Below are 19,124 nucleotides of genomic sequence, written 5' to 3'. Positions count from 1 at the left end.
AGGTTGATGTACAAGAAATTCAAAACACATTCGAGCCACCCTTGTTTCTTTGTATTTTCTTTTCAAGGAGAGAGCTAGACTTTCTTGTAAATTTTCAACATTAATAGCAACGGTTCACTGGGTTTTTTGAAGTTTCAAAGTTTTCCTTTGGACATTGGCTCCTTTTTCGCTCATTTATGTCCAGTATTACTTGACTATTTGCAAAGAAATGCTTTTTTTGTTATATTTATATAGCCACTTAACACTGACCTATTCCTGCATAAGGAGGCACCTAACTCAAACAATGGACCAGTTTAGAAGTCTTAGGGAAATTAAACACAGGTTTAAATGATGAGTACTTCTAATACTGCAACTACTAAAGAAATTGTTATAATTTTTACTGTTATTATTACCTTTTGGTCATTGTTTATAGTTTCCCAAAACATATGTATATATAATGCTCAGATTTACAGTTTAAAATAAAACTGCATATAAAGAAAACTAAAGTACTAAATGGGAAGGAGTACTCTTTCATCTTCTTACTTTCAACATATTCTAATATGCCTTATCTTAGCTCCTCCATATTTGATGACAACAGGTTAAAGGACATTTTGCACAAATGACTGAGATTAAGTTCAGATAAAAAATTTAAAAAATTCCCAGCATGCATCTCTGCCACAACTAGTGCCGAAAGGCAGCTATTTTAATCAGTGGAGTGGAACCAAAGTGTAACAAAAAGTTAGACTTTGGTTCACAATAAAGAACCATGACATATATGTTATATAACATACAGCCTAACTCATATAATCTGTCAACTTTAACTTGAATACTGTGAGTATAAATATTCTGTATAATGTGTAGAGGCTATTTTATTTGTGTTGTTATGTTATGTTGACTGGAGCCTTCATGTTTTTATAGGGGGAACTGCCCTGGCCTCTCCTCCTTAGAATGTGTGGCCTTATTTAGTTCGTTGGTCACTTATTCACACCAGTCCAAACTGGGTGATGTGTCCAAGACTGACCAAGAAATACAGTGACATATCTAACTCCTAAAGAAAAGTTTAAGCAGTCTCTTCAGTCTTTTTAAACTTTGCACTGATTGGTTCTGTTTACTAAGATTTTTTACTCCAACACCTAGACTAGAGTTTTCTTTGTTATAAGCTAGATTTAAAGATTTATATTAACTGTGAAATAAGTTAAATAACTCAAAGTAAAATGAGGAAAATGTCTTTCCTATGATGGAGTTTTAGGCCACATTAAGAAGAAAAATATTATTTATCATTTTGAGAATAAAATTGAAGTTTCAAGATTAAAGTTGTAATTCTATTTTGAGAAAAAGAAATCTGAATGTTACAGTTGTTGTATCAAGCAAACTGTCATGGTTGCTTTACCCTCTGCAAAACGTCTTGTGTAGTTGGGTTAATGAGATCGTACTTCAGAATCGGTTTTAGTAAGAAGGAGGTTATTTCTTAGCACATAAACAGAGTGTGGAGAGGACTTTAAGGACATTAAAAAGATGACGGAAAACTGTGGAAGAAATTCCAAATGTATTCTCAAAATGATCAATAATATATATTACTAATATATTACTAATGCTCCTTCATACTTTTCTACCTGTTACCAACATTAATAGAAAAAAAGGTTTATATGAATGACTCGTATAACCTCATATTTAATGTCTTGAAATATATATATATATATATCAAGATTTGCAATAATTACTCAGTAGAAAATGTGTGGTGCACCTTTACCTTCCAACATTACTCCTTTGCACAGAATTGACAGTAAAAAAGGTATTATTTATATACTTCTTACTGTCTTAGTGCTTTCTACCAAGCATCTTAGTCCTTTCAATGTAAAGAATGCAACAACACCAGCTTGTAGCTCTGCATGCACCTGTCTCTTCATGATACAAACCAAAAGTGAAAGTAATGTGAACACTTCTTACACTGCGCTAAAGTAACAAATACTTCACATTGGCAACCTGTTTAAATGCAATAATTTTGAAGCATTATGAATGAAAGCTAACTCCATGTTTAAGTGAAAAGAAATGAGATTAGCAAGGCTATCTGTTTTTTAATGGTAATAGCAGAAACTGAAAAACATAAACACAGCACAGGTTTTAAAGTGTTCAAACTTGCATGGACAGGGACAAGCAGAGTTCGGTTACACGAATAGTGATATGCCTCACTGTTCACTCACTCTTTATTAACTGGTTCTTAAACAAAGAGAAGATGTTATCTTAAACTGGAAATTTCTGATTATTGCAGTGCATTGAAAAACAAATCGGACAAAAAATGAAATGGTAAATGCAGAAAGGCTTGAAAACTTCAGTGCCATTGTCTCACAGTGACAAAGCAAAAACACTGATATAGGTTTTCTTTTTTTTTATTATTCTTTTTTTTCTTCTCAAGAGACAGACACGGTTTTGAGTTTAGTTAAGCATTATGTGGTCAAACCAGTTGAGCTGCTGTGCAAGGTGTGTGCCATTGTGTTCCTCCTTGAATAATTCTCACTCAACGGGCTGCATTAGAGTGGATGAAAGACATGCAAGTAGGTGTTAAACTTGTTTATCTAGGCACAGTTTACCAAAAACAGCAACACAAGGAATTTTTGACAAAGGCACAGAGAACACATTATCAAGTGCTGTCCAAAAAAACAGAACAAAAAACCCAAATAGGAACTGTTAACTGTTAAAGTAACACTCTGTGTACTGTTTAAGAATACTTTAGTCTTATATAGGTTGAACCTTGTTCTGATTTTAAAAAAACAACAACAAAAAAACCAGAAAAAAAACCTCCTTGTGGACTTTGAACTTTGTCGTTTGTGTTGGTTACACTGTAATCAAGAATTCGGAGCAGGAAGTTTTAGGTTTATGCGCATTGCTGAGTCTCGGTTGCAGACAGGAACAGAAAGAAAGAGAGGCAGGGAGAGAGAGGGAGGGACTTGTCTTGATTCAGTACAATGACGTGCGGTGTGGTGCAATTTTCACATGACTCAAGCACTTGTGGGATACTTTGGTAAGGTGTGGAGCTGAATACCCAGTGGAAATGCACACTTTGGAGTGGATTACAACACGAGGTTTTAAAGAAAGTAAGACTATTTCTCTATTAGATTACTAATTTTGCTGTAGTTTTATGTCATTATACTCCTGTCTTATCTAATGTCATACTACAGTGTTCTTATTTTTCATGTTTGAATGTGTTTTAAGCAAGGACTATTGAGTTAACAGCGAACACTGTAATAGATTTGTTAACAACACAAAGATTGCCAATGCCAGTCAAGTTGCTAGATCTAAATTGTATTGATTAAGTTATTCTGTTAAACAAAATAACTTATTTTTATCTCTTTTTGACTAGGCCATAAACAAATGTGAAACACATATTCATATATGTGGGTTTATAGTTTATCTCAGTGCCTCACTCCCTTCCTTGTACAAACAGAGTTTCTATGTGTATAACTTCCAATCTCTAACCCAGCTGATGATCAGGAAGCAGCCAAATTACTCGCTTAACAAGGTTTGAATGTTGCCCTCAGAGAAATATGCGTAGAAGAATGCTGTAGGACTGCTGCAGATACCTAAAGAAGAATGTTGGCTCTTGGATGGTCCTTCTGGTGTATTTTACTGATTCTACACATGCCACTTCATGGCTTGGAGATTTTTGAACATGACAGCCACGAAGTCATTTGCTCACAGGTACTATAGTTTACAGTGCTTAAATACACCGACAATGGCATGCCCTGTACATAAAACACAGTTTTCATTGATAGTTTATTATAATGTCCCTGAACATTTTCATTTCCTGTTTCAAGTTATCTGTTCTTAAACATTTAATTAAAAGCAGACAAAAGGTTATATGATCAGAGTGTTTTATGTTTTATAACATAGTCATCAGAACTGCAAATATTGCCACCCAGGCTCATTCAGTAACAAGTCAAATGTTTTTCCTCCAATTTTTTTTCTCCTTAAAGGGTCTCTCTAAATGCAAGATGAAAGATGAGATGCCTGTTAATCCCAGCAAAAACACTGTGGATGTTCAGACACTAAAACCAGATTTTAAGCTCTGCTGTACAAACAAGACAGCATGTGCATTATGTTTGGTGATAGACATAGAGTTTAACATCGATCCAGATGAAGACACGGAGGATCAAGGCTCCTCTGGCTCAGAAATGGAAGAATACAGAGAAGACAAGATCACTTCACAAGGTATTTGAAATCCACTTATCAGTTCAAACATCAGCCTTGTATTAGTACAAAAGGAAACTGTAACGTGCCTTTTTATGTGATGCAATTTTTAAACTTTTGTCTTGGTTGAAGGAAAGCCACTACAGTGAGCAATGACTCTTATTTACTTGAAAGTCAGAGTTACTTGCTGCGATATACAAGCAGATGTGTTTTGGAAGCCATCCAAGTGAGATGTAGAAGAACATGTTCTGGCATGTTGGGAATCATCACTGGAACAATGAATGAGCAAACATGGAGTTTATTTGTGAAATGGTTCGTGTGAAATGAACACGTATTTTGCTAACAAAACAACAATTTAGCTCACAATAAAAATCAGTTACATCTGATTTGCTTTTTCATAAGTCAATCTGAAGAAGCAGAGGTTTGTTGCAACGCTGTCATAGATAACAGTGGCACAAGTGAAAACCACTAGCTTCAGTTACTAATGGTTAGTAATACAACATAAGTCAAGCGTCTTGACAGATAAAACTACTGGCTTATTGTGGAAATGAAGTTTCAATTCTTTCTTATCCACACCTTCGTTTGTTTCTGTGTTACCACAGGGTCATTGACAGTATGTTATTGCACAGAAGCGTCCATGCCAAAGTGCAAGAAGGTGGTGTTTACAGTGAATAATGAAGCTCTTACTCAACAAAACCAGCTAAAGGTATTGTAAACCCCATGTACTTTGCACTGCCATTACTGCCTCACTTCCAGCATACCTGTCTCGTTAACGCTGATCTGTATGTGACTTCTACAGATCTCAGTGGTGATTACTCAGTCAGATGGCTTTCCCTTTGAAATCTCCCTGATTGTCCGTAGCTCAAGTATAACTGAAAGGGTTGCTGCTCCTTCTTTTAATGAAGGTGTGTATTTTTAATTACGCTTGAACTATAACGCTACAGCTTATTACACATCTGGCAACAGTGACATATATACCTGTTTGTTCTCAGTGTGCTCCCAGGAACTGCAGAAAACTTTACCAGAGTGTCAAGGTAAAACACACAATCAAACAATGTCCCTGTGCATTAAAGCAAAAAACAACAAAGAGAGAGAGAGAGAGAGAGAGAGAGAGAGAGAGAGAGAGAGAGAGAGAAACATACCTAATAACTGATACTGATTTCCTCTTTTCAGTGCCCAAATTCACATTTGCAGTAAACTCAAAGATGAATCAAGTGGAGCTGCAGCTTGAAGACGGGAATAAGATCCCCCCCTCGATGTGCATCCAGTACGAGCAGAAAGGAAGGTGTCAGGTTAGTGATATCAGTGCCTTAATTTCATGACATTTATAGTTTGTCATTTATATTCTGCACAAAGGTTGGAAAGGGTTTGACTTTTTTTTTTTTTAGTAAAAGAAGCAAAAACACCATTCCAAGTAAAACTGTAGCATTAAAATTTCACTTTATTTCAAATTATTAGAAAGCATCAGAGGAGAAATTACTCATCATGTGGAGTTTTTCATGATGTTATATAAACACAAATAAGTATACAATCATAATATTTGATGGCTGGTGTAGGTGAAGCTAATTTTATTACTTTTAGTGTGTGTGAAGAAGGTATTTAGTTTAAGGAATAATTCAAGAATTTGAGGAGGAAATGCTTTCACTGCTTTATTAAATGCACTGCAAATAATAATAAGTAATCATTAACACTGCAAAGTAACTACCTGATAAACATAACCTGATAAATGTAATGAATATTGTCTTCCTCTGCCCACAAAAGTAGCTGGGCAATTAGGCAAATTGTACTAAAGTTGTACTACTCTTCGCTGAAGCCATTTTAAATGTTACTCTGCAGAGTTGGAACAGGATGACCATACCACTGTACTCCGTAACCCGCTGCATGTGTCTCCAGGTATCATCAGCTCTTTTACATGATTTCTCCTGGCTAATATCAGCAGTCTTGTGTCCCGTGCAGACTTATATGACTATCATATTCACATATTCACATGTCCTATAGCTGTGGTACGAGGATGGACAAAGGTCTACACGGTCACTACAATGCCCCTTCAATAAATCTGGTGAGAAAATTTGAGCAATGTGTATTTATTTAATTGGGATGATTACCTCCTTGAAATGTAGACATCATAACTCACTATGTGTCTCCCCTAGATTCTCTAAATGAATCACAAAAGAACATATGGGAAAATATCACCGTGTCAAAGCCCCATGTACAAATGACCAGCTTTGGAGAAATGTTATCCTGGAACGTGTCTGCACCTTGCAGGCTGGATGGTAAAGTGTGGCTGCTTAAGAAACACAGTCGAAGCAGGAGTGCCTTCAGCCAACAGCTGGAAAATGGCACTGCATGGAAACAAAACATCAAGGGACTCTGGGTAAGAAGTGATACAGCCTAGTGAGGCATGCACTCCTCTTTTTCAGCCTCTTCACTATTACTATCTATCTATCTATCTATCTATCTATCTATCTATCTATCTATCTGTTTTCAAGACCACCTGAAAATGGTAAAAAAAAACAAAAAACAAACATATTTTACATGGTTGGATCTTAACAAGGTTCCATGTAGAGCTTCAACATCCAACAAGAAGAAAGACAAAACATTTTTTGGAACATGCAATTTATTGAAAACAGTGCTGAAACAACTCAGACAATTATGGCGCCCCTTCCACTGTGGCGTGTAGAAAACATCTCAGGTGGGATCTGCTTGTCATGCCAGTAACGTTGGAATCAAGGTTACATTTTTTCTCATCAGAGAATAAAACTTTCTTCCACCTTTCAATGTCCCATGTTTGGTCCAAACGGTCAGGTATATGGATTTCATGAGACTCTTTTTGCGACCCTACTTATGCAGTTCAACAACCTGACGACACTCAAAAAGGGAACATTTTTTTGCTTTTGCCTTCAGAACATCGTGACAGTGTGACTACCTGACAGAATTTGACAATGAATCAATTTTTTTTTGACAGATTTGGCCTTTTGATCAGCTGTAAAACAGCCTGTTTCAGTTTCAGCGTTGTTTTCAAAAAACTACACGCTCAAAAATGTTTTGTCTCACTCCCATTTCTTCTTGTTGCATATTGAAGCTCTACTTGGAACCTTGTTAAGATCCAATCATGCAAAATATGATTTTTTTTTTGCCATTTTTGCAAGTGGTCTTAAACTTTTGATCGGGATTGTATGCACTATATCAGTTTGTTCCAGCTCTTAATTGAAAATAAAGGACATTTGCAATGAGTGAAGTATCAAGATTAGTATCAATGTATCTGTATTAGACAAAAATGAAATAAAACAGTGTGTAGCTGAAGACCCTATTTTATAAACTAATAGGATTTGCAATTGTTTCATCAGGTGAACACATTTGTGTTTGAAAATGTACCCCTCCGGCCCTTTCCGTGTTTGATGGTAAAGTATTCTAAAATGTATAGACTTAGTCATACCTGATTCCTGCACAGAAGTAACTCCTTTGTTTTTATTTGTTTGTGCAGATGAGAGTAAAGGGAATGGAACATGACCTAGGTCCATTTTGTTTTGATGACAATGGTAGGTACATGTCACATTTTCAAAATTGTAAAAGAATAGCATTCTTCTATTTTCTGAAAAGGGATTTTATTTTTTCCTAGTTTCAGCTGGCAGGTGGCGCTGGAGTCTCCTAGCCACTGCTGTTATGCTGCTGGCTTTCATTACTGTGCTGTTGTTATGGTCCTTTCATAAATCTATCAAGGGTAAGTTTGAAAATTTCCTTTTCTTTTTCGAGTTAGTAGTCTAACAATAACATCGCATATTCACGGTGCAGCGAATCAGTTATTTGTGAAGAGATAAATATCCATGTAGTGATAAATCCTGTGATTTAAATTTACCTGTTCTTACTTTTATAGGATGGGTGTGGAGCTGGCAACACGGTGGGATAGTAAAAAGTGAGTTTTTTTCTCTATTTTCACTAAAACACACATACACATACACCCACAACAATACAATTCTGACATTACTTACTTTTCTCTAAAGTTGGTAAGATGCGTCATGTTGTCCTGCTGAGCCCCCCAGACGTGGATGATGCCACTTCTAAGTTGGTGTGTCAGATCGGGTCCAACCTCAGCGACAAGGGCTTCAGTGTGTCTGTCGACCAGTGGAGCAGGAGGGAGCAGTGTAATTGGGGGCCTCTGCCATGGCTGCATTCACAGCTGCTGGAGCTTAACAGCCTGGGTGGCCGAGTTCTGCTGGTTCTGACACGTAGAGCCTTGGAGAGAACCGAAGAATGGATGCACTGGAACAAAGATATTATCAACGAAAGCATGGGGAACAAAGAAAATGATCTACCAAAGCTGTGGTCACCGTATTCTGATTTGTTCACAGCCTCCCTGTCCCTCATTCAAGCTGACAAGCTCCTTGATAGAGCTGGTAAACGTTTCGTTCTGGTGAAATTTGATTCCCACCCAAGAGAGACTCACACCAGAGACAGGTGTTTACCAGAGCTTCTTCAGGGGCTGCCACTGTTTAGTCTTCCCTCTCAGAATCAGTCTCTCCTAGCTGAGCTAACTGTGACAAAGACAGAGAGAGGATCATATGGAGGAAGGTGAGGTACTCCAATGGCTAAAAAGGGACCAAGACCAGCAAGAGGGCATCATCGTGTAAATCTTTTAAATCACCCAAATGTACTTTAATAAGCTGTATTGCTTTTGTGTGTACATGAAGAATATGTTCATCAGAGTTGGCTGCCATGAAGATGATGTGCTAATGAAGAATAAGACTCCCGACTCAGTGATAAGTGATACAAATACAGTCAACAAATTCCATACAGAGACCATAACCAATAATCTGTTGTTCTAAATCTCCACATACCTTCAAGCCTTATTTTATTTTTATTTTTTTTTAAATCTGCTTAAGCAGAAGCAGCTGCTGTACCAGGACAGTGTATACAAACTGACAGTATAAACTAAATCCTGACATGTCTTGAGAGGATTATCTGTGTACACAGATACAACGGCAAAAAATCTGGATGATCTAAGGTTCACTGTTCATTTTGGTCTTTTAGGGGATTTTTTGAAAGTAAGAACGGTTATAGTCTTATTGTCAAAGCTACAAAACTGTAACTCCTACAGACTGAAAATAACCGTGCACGGTAAGTCTGTCCACACCTGTCTATAACTATATTTGCCTCTGTTTTTGTTTTTTTTGTTTGGTTTAAAAGCTAAAACACATCGAGTTGTGATTGGTCTTTGGCAGGACAGCGGCTCTTATTGGGCCAGTGTAAGGACTTACTGAAGTACTTGTTATAAGTATTACCACGTTCCGTAAGAGCGGTGTCTTGGGACGGATATGTGCTCCGCCCGCGCGGGAGGTGTGAGTTATCTCTGCAACCGAACACAATGTAGCCAACAGCCGGGTCATGTGTCAAGCGGGTCTGTCTTGGATTCACTTCTTTTAAAGTTTTCTGCCCGTTTCACCCTGTAGCAGCGCGAAGGTAACGAATACTCTTCATTTCAGGGTCAGTTTGTTGCTGGTCGTGTTGCCTGTTTTAGTGTCAGATTTTCTGTCGGCTGATATGTTTTTTTTTTTCAACGTGAAACATGAAGAACCAGAGACTGGCATCAAGGCTACTTTATATTTAGAAGCACGGTAACCGAGTACGTCCGGTTTCTTTTGGTTTTGTTTGTTTGTTTATGTTAATGTTCGTTTTTATATTGAACCAAACAGTGGTGGAACAAATAAATTAACTAAGAATATTTTAGAAGTTAATATCCTTTATATGGAAAATCCTAATTAGGGTGTGTTAAGCAATGTATTCTGTTACCCCAGCCAATACTGGAGGTTTTCATTTTTAGACTTTTCGGGAAGTAAAACAAAATTTATTAGCTTTATAGCAACTTAATAATTTCTGCCCAAGTGTAGTGCATACTTTGCTACAGCTGCAGATAATATTGAGTACAATGTAAACAATGTAACCACTCTACTGGGCAAACTAGGTGATGACATCATTTCTAAATTACCACAAGCCTCTTTTTTTCGGCATTTAGTTCAATAAAAAAAAACAATCAATAAATAAAAAACAGTCAGAACATATAAGACAACAAATACCTTTGATATGATATATCTGTGATGTTCCAGTAACTGTTGATAATAGCAGTTAATTGATATAGCTTTCAGAACTGTAGTAGTATTTTTGTGTATTTTTAAGCAACCTTTGTTTATATGTAAAACTTTAATATATAAAGCCTGTGTCAAAACAAAACAAAAACGTTTGTGTTATGTGTGAAATATTGTGAAGCAGTGTTGGAGACCATTAAATATAATTGTGGAAAATAACTGATATTGTCAAGTAAACAGATAAATCTCACTTTATCTCTACTAACACAAGCACCATTTCGTAAAGACATGGTATTTTGGAGCAAATTCATAGTTTCATCTTCTGGCCAGATGGGCATGAAGAGTCTCCACAGAAACCTGCTTCAGGGTGTTTGTCTATGGAGTCTGCTGGCTGTTCAGGTGAGCAGTTGTCCAGATAGCTGCAGTTTGTGTTCAGGGCCAGAAAATGACCAGTGTGAGGAATGCAGAGATGGATGGACACTCCATAATAAGATCTGTGTAGGTACTGTATACAGAGCTTCTTTCTGGAGTCAAGACATTATCACTTATATATTTAATTTTTTTAAAAAGGTGTTTTTACATTTTTAAATGTTATGTTTTAGACATCGATGAGTGTGGCACACAGCTGGGTAACTGTCCTCCAAACAGTTACTGCTTTAATACAGAAGGATCCTTTGAGTGCAGAGGTCAGTGCCTTAGAGTTGGTGTTAAAGAAACTATGTTGGATACTCATGCAGAAAATTAAGAATTGGACCTATTGTTCACTTGTTTGCTTATTATTTGCAGCAGCTTAAGAATGCAATGCAGGCAGTGGATTAAAAAAAGGAAATGACCCCTTTTTTCTCAGGCTGCGACGTGGCCTGTGTGGGCTGCATGGGTAGCGGACCAGCACGCTGCAGGAAATGTGCTTCTGGGTACAGACTGACAGGATCCAAGTGTTTGGGTAAATACAAGAGAATAGTTTGTGCATGATATATGCATGAGTTCCAAAAATGCTGGAACACTGTAAAACTGGCCTGTGCCATATTGTGTTGTAATAAAATACCTGGTATGATTCTTTCTCACAATATAAAAGTGTTTTTGCAATATTGTTGCCTTAAAATTAGAGGTCAAAACAACAAAACTTGAGGCAAAAACACCATTGAGTGCAACCAGGCTATGAAGGAGGAGATACTAGTAGATGATTAAATGTGAACCAAAAGCAAACAAATGACTCAGTAAAGCATCGCTAGCTATATGTACTAGTTTCACTCTATATGACAAACAGAGCAAAAAGTAGGTGAAAAATAATGATGCAGGTACATGGTGGAAAAGTAGAGCTCCAAAGTTCTAGCTGCTTAAAAAGTCTGACCATTCTGTTGCTATTGTTTTGCTCAGATATAGATGAATGCAGTGACCGTGTGCTTGCCTGCCATGGTCTCGATGAGATTTGTACCAACACAGCAGGATCTTTCCGTTGTGACTGCGCTGAAGGATTCATCCGCATGGACAGTGTTTGTGTGAAAAAGCAGTTGCCTCGTGAGTGCCACCTAATGTTAACCATGGACACTTACAAATACATGAACAGAAAATTTGCTCAAAGGAAACCAAACTGAATTCTTCTTTTCTCCCACCCTTCTCCTGCAGATTTTGAGGAGAAAGGTCTATTTGAGGATATCCAGGATGATGAGGTGGAGATACTGAAGCAGATGTTTTTTGGGGTGGTCCTTTGTGCTCTGGCAACACTTGCAGCAAAGGGAGATTTGGTCTACACATCTGTGTTTATGGGAGCATTGGCAGCCATGGCGGGTTACTGGCTTTCTGATCGAGGCGACCGATTGTTAAACAGCTTTGTAAAGGGACGTTAGAGTTGCAGACTTTTGCAAAGAGAACTTTACAGGAAATGGACAAACCAATGCGCTGCTGCATAGAGTGGCCATGGAGTTTTGCATTATTTTGTATTGTGTGGAATATAATATGTGCTTTTAAAAATTTCTTGTTTGTTAAAGTGTATAAACTATTACTTTAAGTTTATGCTGCTTATAAAATTTTTTGATTCAGGAGGGTGACATTTAGTGTGCCTTATCTTCTGCAAGTCTGCAGATTTTTCTCAGACTCATGGATTTAAATTGTTTTTCCATAAGTCAGTGTGTGATATCATGGTCCTTATGGAGTACGGAAAAGAAAATATATTTGTGCAGTGAGATTACAAAAGGTTGATTCAGTTAAGCAGCTAAAGAGTTGAAGTGCATTTGGTGGTATCTAACATCGTCTTATTTTGTAGAATAAAATTACAGATGTCTTGAATTCTACGTGCACATTGCAGTTTTAGTGAGTTTGATTAAGGAGATTCAAGTAAAACCTGTTAAATCTTTAAAAGTATTGGCACAGGCACCCAGGAAAAACTGACTTTCAGGGTCTCAAGTATCTTTCTCACAAGGACATTAATGAAGCTGCAGACATCTAAATACCACGGTGAATGTTGTCTCACTTTACACAAGTAAGAGCCAAAGAATCCAAACTAAAGACCTAAACAAAGGGGGGAGAAGGTATCTTAGCAGAAGGCTTAGGAAGAAAGTCATGTGTTTAGATTATTATCTATATTAAACAAACACATTAATGTCGTGCTCCTGCAGCAGTCCAAGGTAATGACCATGGCCAGTTTTCCATATAAAATGCTGCTGTTATTTGTATGTACTGCATTAGAAATGAGCAACGATTGGGTTTTTTTTTTCTCTGTATTTGGAGCAGCCAAAATACAATGAGAGGATGCTTTCACCACCCTCTTTTTTTTTTTTTTTTTTTTTTTAGGTACACCTGTTCAGCTGCCGTTTATGCAAATATATAGTTGGCTAATGATTTAAGTGACTTTGACTATGTCAAGGTTGTTGTTGCCAGACAGCCTGGTCTCAGTATTTCACAAACTGGTGATCTATTTAAAATTTCCCAACATAACCATCTTTATAGTTTACAGACGATGGTCCAAGGCATGTGGACCCCAGCTCAGCAGCCGGACCCTGAACGTTAACATGTAGCTAAAGCAGCGATGAGCAGTTAGGCTGCTGCCTCCATTTCTACCTGTTCATGTTTCTGAAGTCAAAGTCTCTCTGTGCTGGTTTTCATCTTTGCTTTTTGCTGTCAGCACAAACTAAAGGAAAGATTATGTGTCCTCATTAGGATCCTGATTTGTGTTGGTGTATGGAAATTTGTAGTAAAGCTGTTATGTTCAATGCTTTCCATGTGCACATTTTTCAAGGTATAAATGCTCAAATAAATACTTTACATACAGTTATTCTGAATCAGTCATCTTCAGTGAGCATTAAATCAGGTTTTAACTTAAAGAAGGTAGACAAAGTTTATGTATAAAGTAGCAACTGTTTAAGTGATTTTAGTTGAAAAATCACAAACGCAGACAGAAAGAAAGTCACCTTTATTTGATGGATATAAACAAGCTGGCCAACACTCAATAGTAATATTCTGATACAGCACATACAATAGCAAACTGGGGCACTGAGGACAGCCTCCTATAGTTTTTATAAAACAAAACATTACAGAGTATCCATGCTTTTTTTTTCCCCCCAAACTTACTCAATCTCACTTTTTTTTTCATTTAGGGACTTTCTCTTTATAAAGTTGTTGTTGTTTTTGTTTAGTTTTTTTTAAATAGTTTTATTTTGTGCATTCACACAACAACATACACGCACTCATAAACAAATAAATTGCAGTTATGCACGCACACATCCCTCTTTTCTGAATGCATTTACACCAGCAACTCCAAGAACATGCTGCACTCTCACAGAACTGCACAGGCTGTCTACTAAGGGGACACAGTAAGTGAGACACACATCACTCTCAAACACAACATCACACCGTCACAATGCACGATGCAGATGCAATTAATGTATGAGGAATGATGCTTTATGGGAGATTAGCTCACGTTCACACGAATAATCATTCAGCATGCTGGACAAACATTTAGTTTGCTCCTTGGTTTTTACTGTACACCTCAAAACATTTACCTATACAAATAGTACAGTCTCAAACTGGCATGTTCAGTGCACCGAAAAAATAGAAAAAATAAAGCTAACTTAAATACAAAAAAATGAATAATAAAAAAGTAAACATAATATTTGTTCCGTTTAAACAAAAGCGTTTCTGGCATTGGTCACAGTGATTTGTTTAATCCAAAGTTTTCAGTGATTTGCAGTAAAACAAAAACAACCTGTTTACAAGAATACAGTGAAAATGTATGGTAGGCTTTTTTTTTTCTTTTTTCTGAAGGCTTTTGAAAATTACTGGTGACTTTTCAAGTCTTTCTACACAGCTGTTTCTAGGCACCGATGAAGCCTTGCCTTCTCAAATCTGCCACACGCAATGTCAGATTACTCTTGCGTCTAAGCTCAGGAAACCAGTCCCAGCCTCTAAGCCTTGGTGTCTCCGAAACCTTTTTTTGACACAACAGTAGAGAAATCGCTCTGCATAGAGAACAGGAGATTATCCTTACATCATCACTTTCAGTTGGCACATTATGTAAAAATCGACATGCATGGGCACAATTGAAATGTCGTCTACCATGTAAATCATATGTTACTATTTCATGGTAGGAGAACTCCCTACTTCAAGTATTCAGTAGATAAGGACCTGAAAATAGAGGATTCATACTTCATCCCCCTCTCGGTGTAGTGAGAGGATTGTTGCTCCTCTGTCTGTTTGCATTGTCTTCCCTTTTGTTTTTTTTAAACATCCAAGTCAGGATTTATCTTAACATTTGTAAACACAAACAGCAAAGTTTCACATGGTCTGTTGGTTCTTGGCCAGTGGATCAGAGCCGTAACGGTGGGAAGCAGACACATAAAAGATGATGCACAGATCACCTTGGAGTGATGAGTGAATGGAAAGACATTTATATACAACAACCAACACTTGGCCATAAAAGGGAGACACACAGGCACCATGAGGGTTAGAGAGAGGAACTGGGGATTGTAACAGTCTACTTCATTTTTCCACTATACTGTAACAATTTGTGTGCGCGTGTGTTTTTTTTTTTCTACTCGGTTAGCTGTCACAGTCACATACATCATCACTTCGGCTTACGAGACAACAACAACGACAAACACACGAAGGAAATGCATCCAGACAGAGTCACTCAAACCTCCGGTTGGGTGATAACTGTGATAGTCCTCTCACAAGTGCAAGCTTCTGACTGCTGAGTTCAGCAGACATAATCTCAATGCTACCTGTGCGAGCTGCAAAATTAAAAAAATAAATAAAGTCGCTGTTCAAAGTCGTCACCACAGGCAAAGTGGTCTTCAACTGAGTTGTTTTTCACATTAAGAAAGGAATGTAATAATGTCACCTTTTCTAAACTTCTAGATAGATTTGGATACACTTCTTTGTTTCCCATAAACTGTCCTAAAGCTCTTAATTTTTTTTTATTTGGGCTGTCCTGTATTTTCAGACAGGGAATGTTAAATTTGCTGCTGAGGGGGGTTTTCATATACAGTACAAATCAGAGGAAAATCACACCGCTCAACGCTCTAAATAAGACATTTCTCAGACCTCCAGCCAGATAGAAAAATAACCATGAAGAAAAAAGAAACATATATATATTATATATATATATTTATATAGTATCTTGTCAGTTTGAAATGATTTTCTGACCACATATAGACACACTCTATAGATTTCTCTCTATATGTATAATATATGCATATCTATCATATGTGTACAGTTTTTACGAGGCACAGGCCACCTTGTTGAGAAGGAGAAAACAAGTCACTATGTTTGGGGAGGTCACACAGACTACTGCTGGAAGAGTACAAGGGTGAGGGGAGCAGGAGCATACTCTAGGTCAGACACTGGTGTGTCAGTGGCTCCAATAGACCTGCAGGATAAACATCTATTGGACACTGCCTTCTCTTTATAGTCTAGAATGATGCTTATAGTAGCAGTATTTGCTGAGGGACCTAGCCTCTGTGTGTGGATCACAAACCCCATTTGTCAAATCATATGTACAAAGAACTCCTTTACAGTTGTTTATGAAGCCCATTGTGGGATCAAGTCCCTTTACTGTAAAAGGACTAAAAGATGCTCTTTACCAGGTCTTCTCACACCGTTTAGTTTGAGCACCAGCAGAAGCACCATTAGTAAAAATTCCTGCAACACAGAGGAGGTGCATAGGTGCATAGTCTCAGAAATAATCTAAATAATCTGATCAATATATTCTGACCACTCCCTTGGCTGCTGTGATTGGACAATTAAATCATTTTGACTTGATTTAAGTAAGGATGGGAATGCATTCACTCTATGTTTACATCTGCATAGTTTATTTCTTTTTTTGACTACTTTTGATTAAAATGAGGTAAGATGAAGATAAAATCCAGTGCAGCCACAGCCTTAAGGCTAAAACTAGCCAGAGAACTGGAAGGCCCTGCTTGCACAGCCACAGAGACCTCTTGATGTTGCAGGCAAGGCTCAAGCCTGTCATCAGTCAGATCAAAGCTCTTCGTTTTACCAACAAGAAATGACAAAAGAAACCCTAAAACCACTTAATCTGGATTGTGTGGAACATGCTAGTAAAGGGACACCACGTCACGTTTAGAAATGCTGAAGAAACGCATGGCAGGTAAAAAGGTTAAAAAAAGAAAAAGAAAGGAAGAAGTCACTGCGTGCCACGGAGGGAAAATATAGCTCAGCAAAACAATCTGATGATTACAACACGCCGAAGGTCATGACAGCCAGGCAGAGGGGTCAGATGTCACCAGGTGAGTCAGGAGGGCAGTGAGGATTGAAAAACCATGACAAGAGTCAGGCGGAGGAGCCAACCAGAGCCAGAGGAGTCAGTCAGGCAGGTGAAACAGTCAGCAAGACAACCATGATCTTGAACCAGTCAAAGGAAGAAGGAGGAAGGAAGAAATACTGGGCTGACAGACGGTCATGAGATCTCTGCTGGGTGGATCAAGAGAGCGCCGTTGGCCTGAACTTGTGACAGACAGGTGAGTTGACCTCGGTGTAACCTCTGATACAGTGCTCCCGTGTTAATCACATGTCCAAGCAACAATTAGACACACACAGAACATCTCTTTCTCCACATCGTTCTCTCTCCTTCCATTTCAGTTGTGAATATCTAATGTTGTGTGAAGTGGAGTGGGTCTTGTCCTGTTCACACCAAGAAGAGCTCCCACATCACCTTAAACAGAACATGAAGGAGACAGTGGAAGTTTCAGTTTGGAAAGATTTTTCTTTTAATGTAATTAATATAATGTTCACTACAGCATGTCTATGCGTGTCCAGATGGGTGAAATACCTGCTCAGCTGTCAGTCTCTATGCATGACCTGCACACCTGAGTTCCCCCTCCTCTTCCTGGGAAAAAAAGGTCCCGTTGCTGGGTACTGATTGAGTGGAGGTAATAAATATTTAGTTGGGTAGTGTTACAACATCATGGCATGGCTGTGCTCCTCCAGTAGTGACTGAATCATCTGAATGTGAGAAAAAAAAAATACAAAGTCTAAATCTGACAAACATGCTGAGATTTTTACAAAACACCACAGACTCCGCTGGCAAAGAAGTAAAATTAAGAAAGTCTTAAATATTTCTCACCCCTCAAAACAACATTAGAGCTTTGGTTGTCACAGCAAGGATTATGCCCAAATGCCCTCCTCGTCATCCTGTCGTTGGCAGCGTTATGCATGAGGAGAAGAAAGCAGCAGAAGCTGTTATGTTGCTTTTATTCAAAGCAGCATTGAGAACTGGAGGGACTGAAACTGTGTCTTATTTATTGAGACCAACATCTGGTGACTGGAGCGATGTCAGCGGTTAATTCGTTGTTCGCTTACTGTCACAACTATTTCTCTACAACAGAATTTTAACATTGCATCTATTGTCTATTGTGCTACTGTGTATTTGACAGTTTGTCAAAGCAAACTTCTAACCATCATGGCTGAGATTATCACAGATATCTATGTCACATGCAAGTACAGTATGTAGCTTGTGGCATTTGTTGGTCACAGTTATTAGATTAACTGAGTTTTAGGCCATTTTTACTTTTCCATATCAAAAAGACGTCAGTGCTGACCTTTGAAACATGTTGTAAATAGTATTTAATAACAGAGATAACGTGTGATCTTACCTGGTCTGGGGAAGGGCGATGACCAGCATGTGGGGGTCCTCGGGTTGGTCCCCCGCGATGGTGGGGCGACGGGTGACGTGGATGTTGGGCATGGTGAGGGTGTTGGGGATGCTGAGGGTGCTGGGGGTGCTGGGGGTGCTGAGGGTGTGGATGTTGGGGGTGTGGCCCCTGTTGTGGAGGTCCGTGTGGGTGCTGAGGGTGAGGGTGCTGCGGAGGCAGATGCCCATGTGGGTGCTGCTGAGGATGCTGGGGGTGCTGTTGGTGAGGGTGCTGGGGCTGTGGAGGGCGTGGGTGCTGTTGGTGCTGTTGGTGCTGGGGAGGTGGCTGAGGGTGCTGAGGATGTTGCTGGTGAGGAGGGTGAGGGTACTGCATCTGTGGCTGCTGTGGGTGTGGGTGTTGCTGGGATGCCTGTGGGTGCTGTGGGTGTTGCAGGTGCTGTGGGTGCTGTTGGTGTTGCGGATGTTGCGGGTGCGGGGCGTGTGGATATGGAGTCTGTTGAGGGTGGGGAGCGTGGGGATACTGGGGCTGGGGCTGAGGTGGAGCATGTGGGGGCTGAGACTGGGGGTGGTGAGGAGCATGTGGATGATATTGCTCGTCTTCATAGTTGTCGGCTATCAGCTTCATTCTGCTTTGTGTCTGTAGGAGGAGGGAAGAGGTCAGTGCATGACGCTCTGCAGTTGGCAGAAGTGAGGAGACTGCACACTTACAGTACATGGCAGCAACTTGTCAGTAACAAAGTAACTGTCGCTGTCCTAATTCATAACATAAAAAT

General features: G+C 38.7%; 2 protein-coding genes across 5 annotated transcripts in view; one reads left to right on the top strand and one right to left on the bottom strand.

The window, feature by feature from the left end:
* Window positions 1–2,124: 2,124 nt before the first annotated feature.
* On the top strand, window positions 2,125–13,515 carry LOC120746688. 4 transcript variants are annotated; one of them, XR_005698911.1, is made up of 20 exons: window positions 2,125–3,071; window positions 3,516–3,675; window positions 3,951–4,185; window positions 4,767–4,870; window positions 4,964–5,069; window positions 5,157–5,198; window positions 5,338–5,456; window positions 6,001–6,057; window positions 6,163–6,223; window positions 6,315–6,538; window positions 7,512–7,565; window positions 7,649–7,703; window positions 7,784–7,885; window positions 8,039–8,077; window positions 8,166–9,621; window positions 10,575–10,746; window positions 10,847–10,930; window positions 11,092–11,187; window positions 11,622–11,762; window positions 11,871–13,515. XR_005698911.1 is itself a non-coding variant. In XM_040052118.1 (15 exons), exons 2-15 carry the CDS (start codon window positions 3,568–3,570, stop codon window positions 8,735–8,737), a joined length of 1,878 nt encoding a protein of 625 aa, XP_039908052.1. In that variant the 5' UTR covers window positions 2,125–3,071; window positions 3,516–3,567; the 3' UTR covers window positions 8,738–10,463. The 4 variants fall into 4 exon arrangements, 1 of the variants encoding a protein (XP_039908052.1); XR_005698910.1 differs by having other exon boundaries at window positions 8,166–9,784; window positions 10,575–10,742; XR_005698909.1 differs by having other exon boundaries at window positions 8,166–9,784.
* Window positions 13,516–13,635: 120 nt separating this feature from the next.
* Window positions 13,636–19,124, bottom strand: part of erc2 (ELKS/RAB6-interacting/CAST family member 2) — a 51,058-nt gene continuing 45,569 nt past the window's right edge. The window contains exons 18-21 of the mRNA XM_040052108.1: window positions 18,353–18,988; window positions 17,824–17,891; window positions 17,530–17,702; window positions 13,636–17,412 (exon numbers count right to left, since the gene is read on the bottom strand). Coding sequence (XP_039908042.1) covers window positions 17,865–17,891; window positions 18,353–18,988 — 663 coding nt within the window. The 3' untranslated portion in view covers window positions 13,636–17,412; window positions 17,530–17,702; window positions 17,824–17,864. The remainder of the gene's footprint in view (window positions 17,413–17,529; window positions 17,703–17,823; window positions 17,892–18,352; window positions 18,989–19,124) is intronic.

The sequence above is a fragment of the Simochromis diagramma genome, unplaced genomic scaffold (assembly GCF_900408965.1).
Source record: "Simochromis diagramma unplaced genomic scaffold, fSimDia1.1 OVJJ01000389.1, whole genome shotgun sequence".
Taxonomy (NCBI): Eukaryota; Metazoa; Chordata; class Actinopteri; order Cichliformes; family Cichlidae; genus Simochromis; species Simochromis diagramma.
This window is presented reverse-complemented; position numbering and strand designations above follow the sequence as displayed.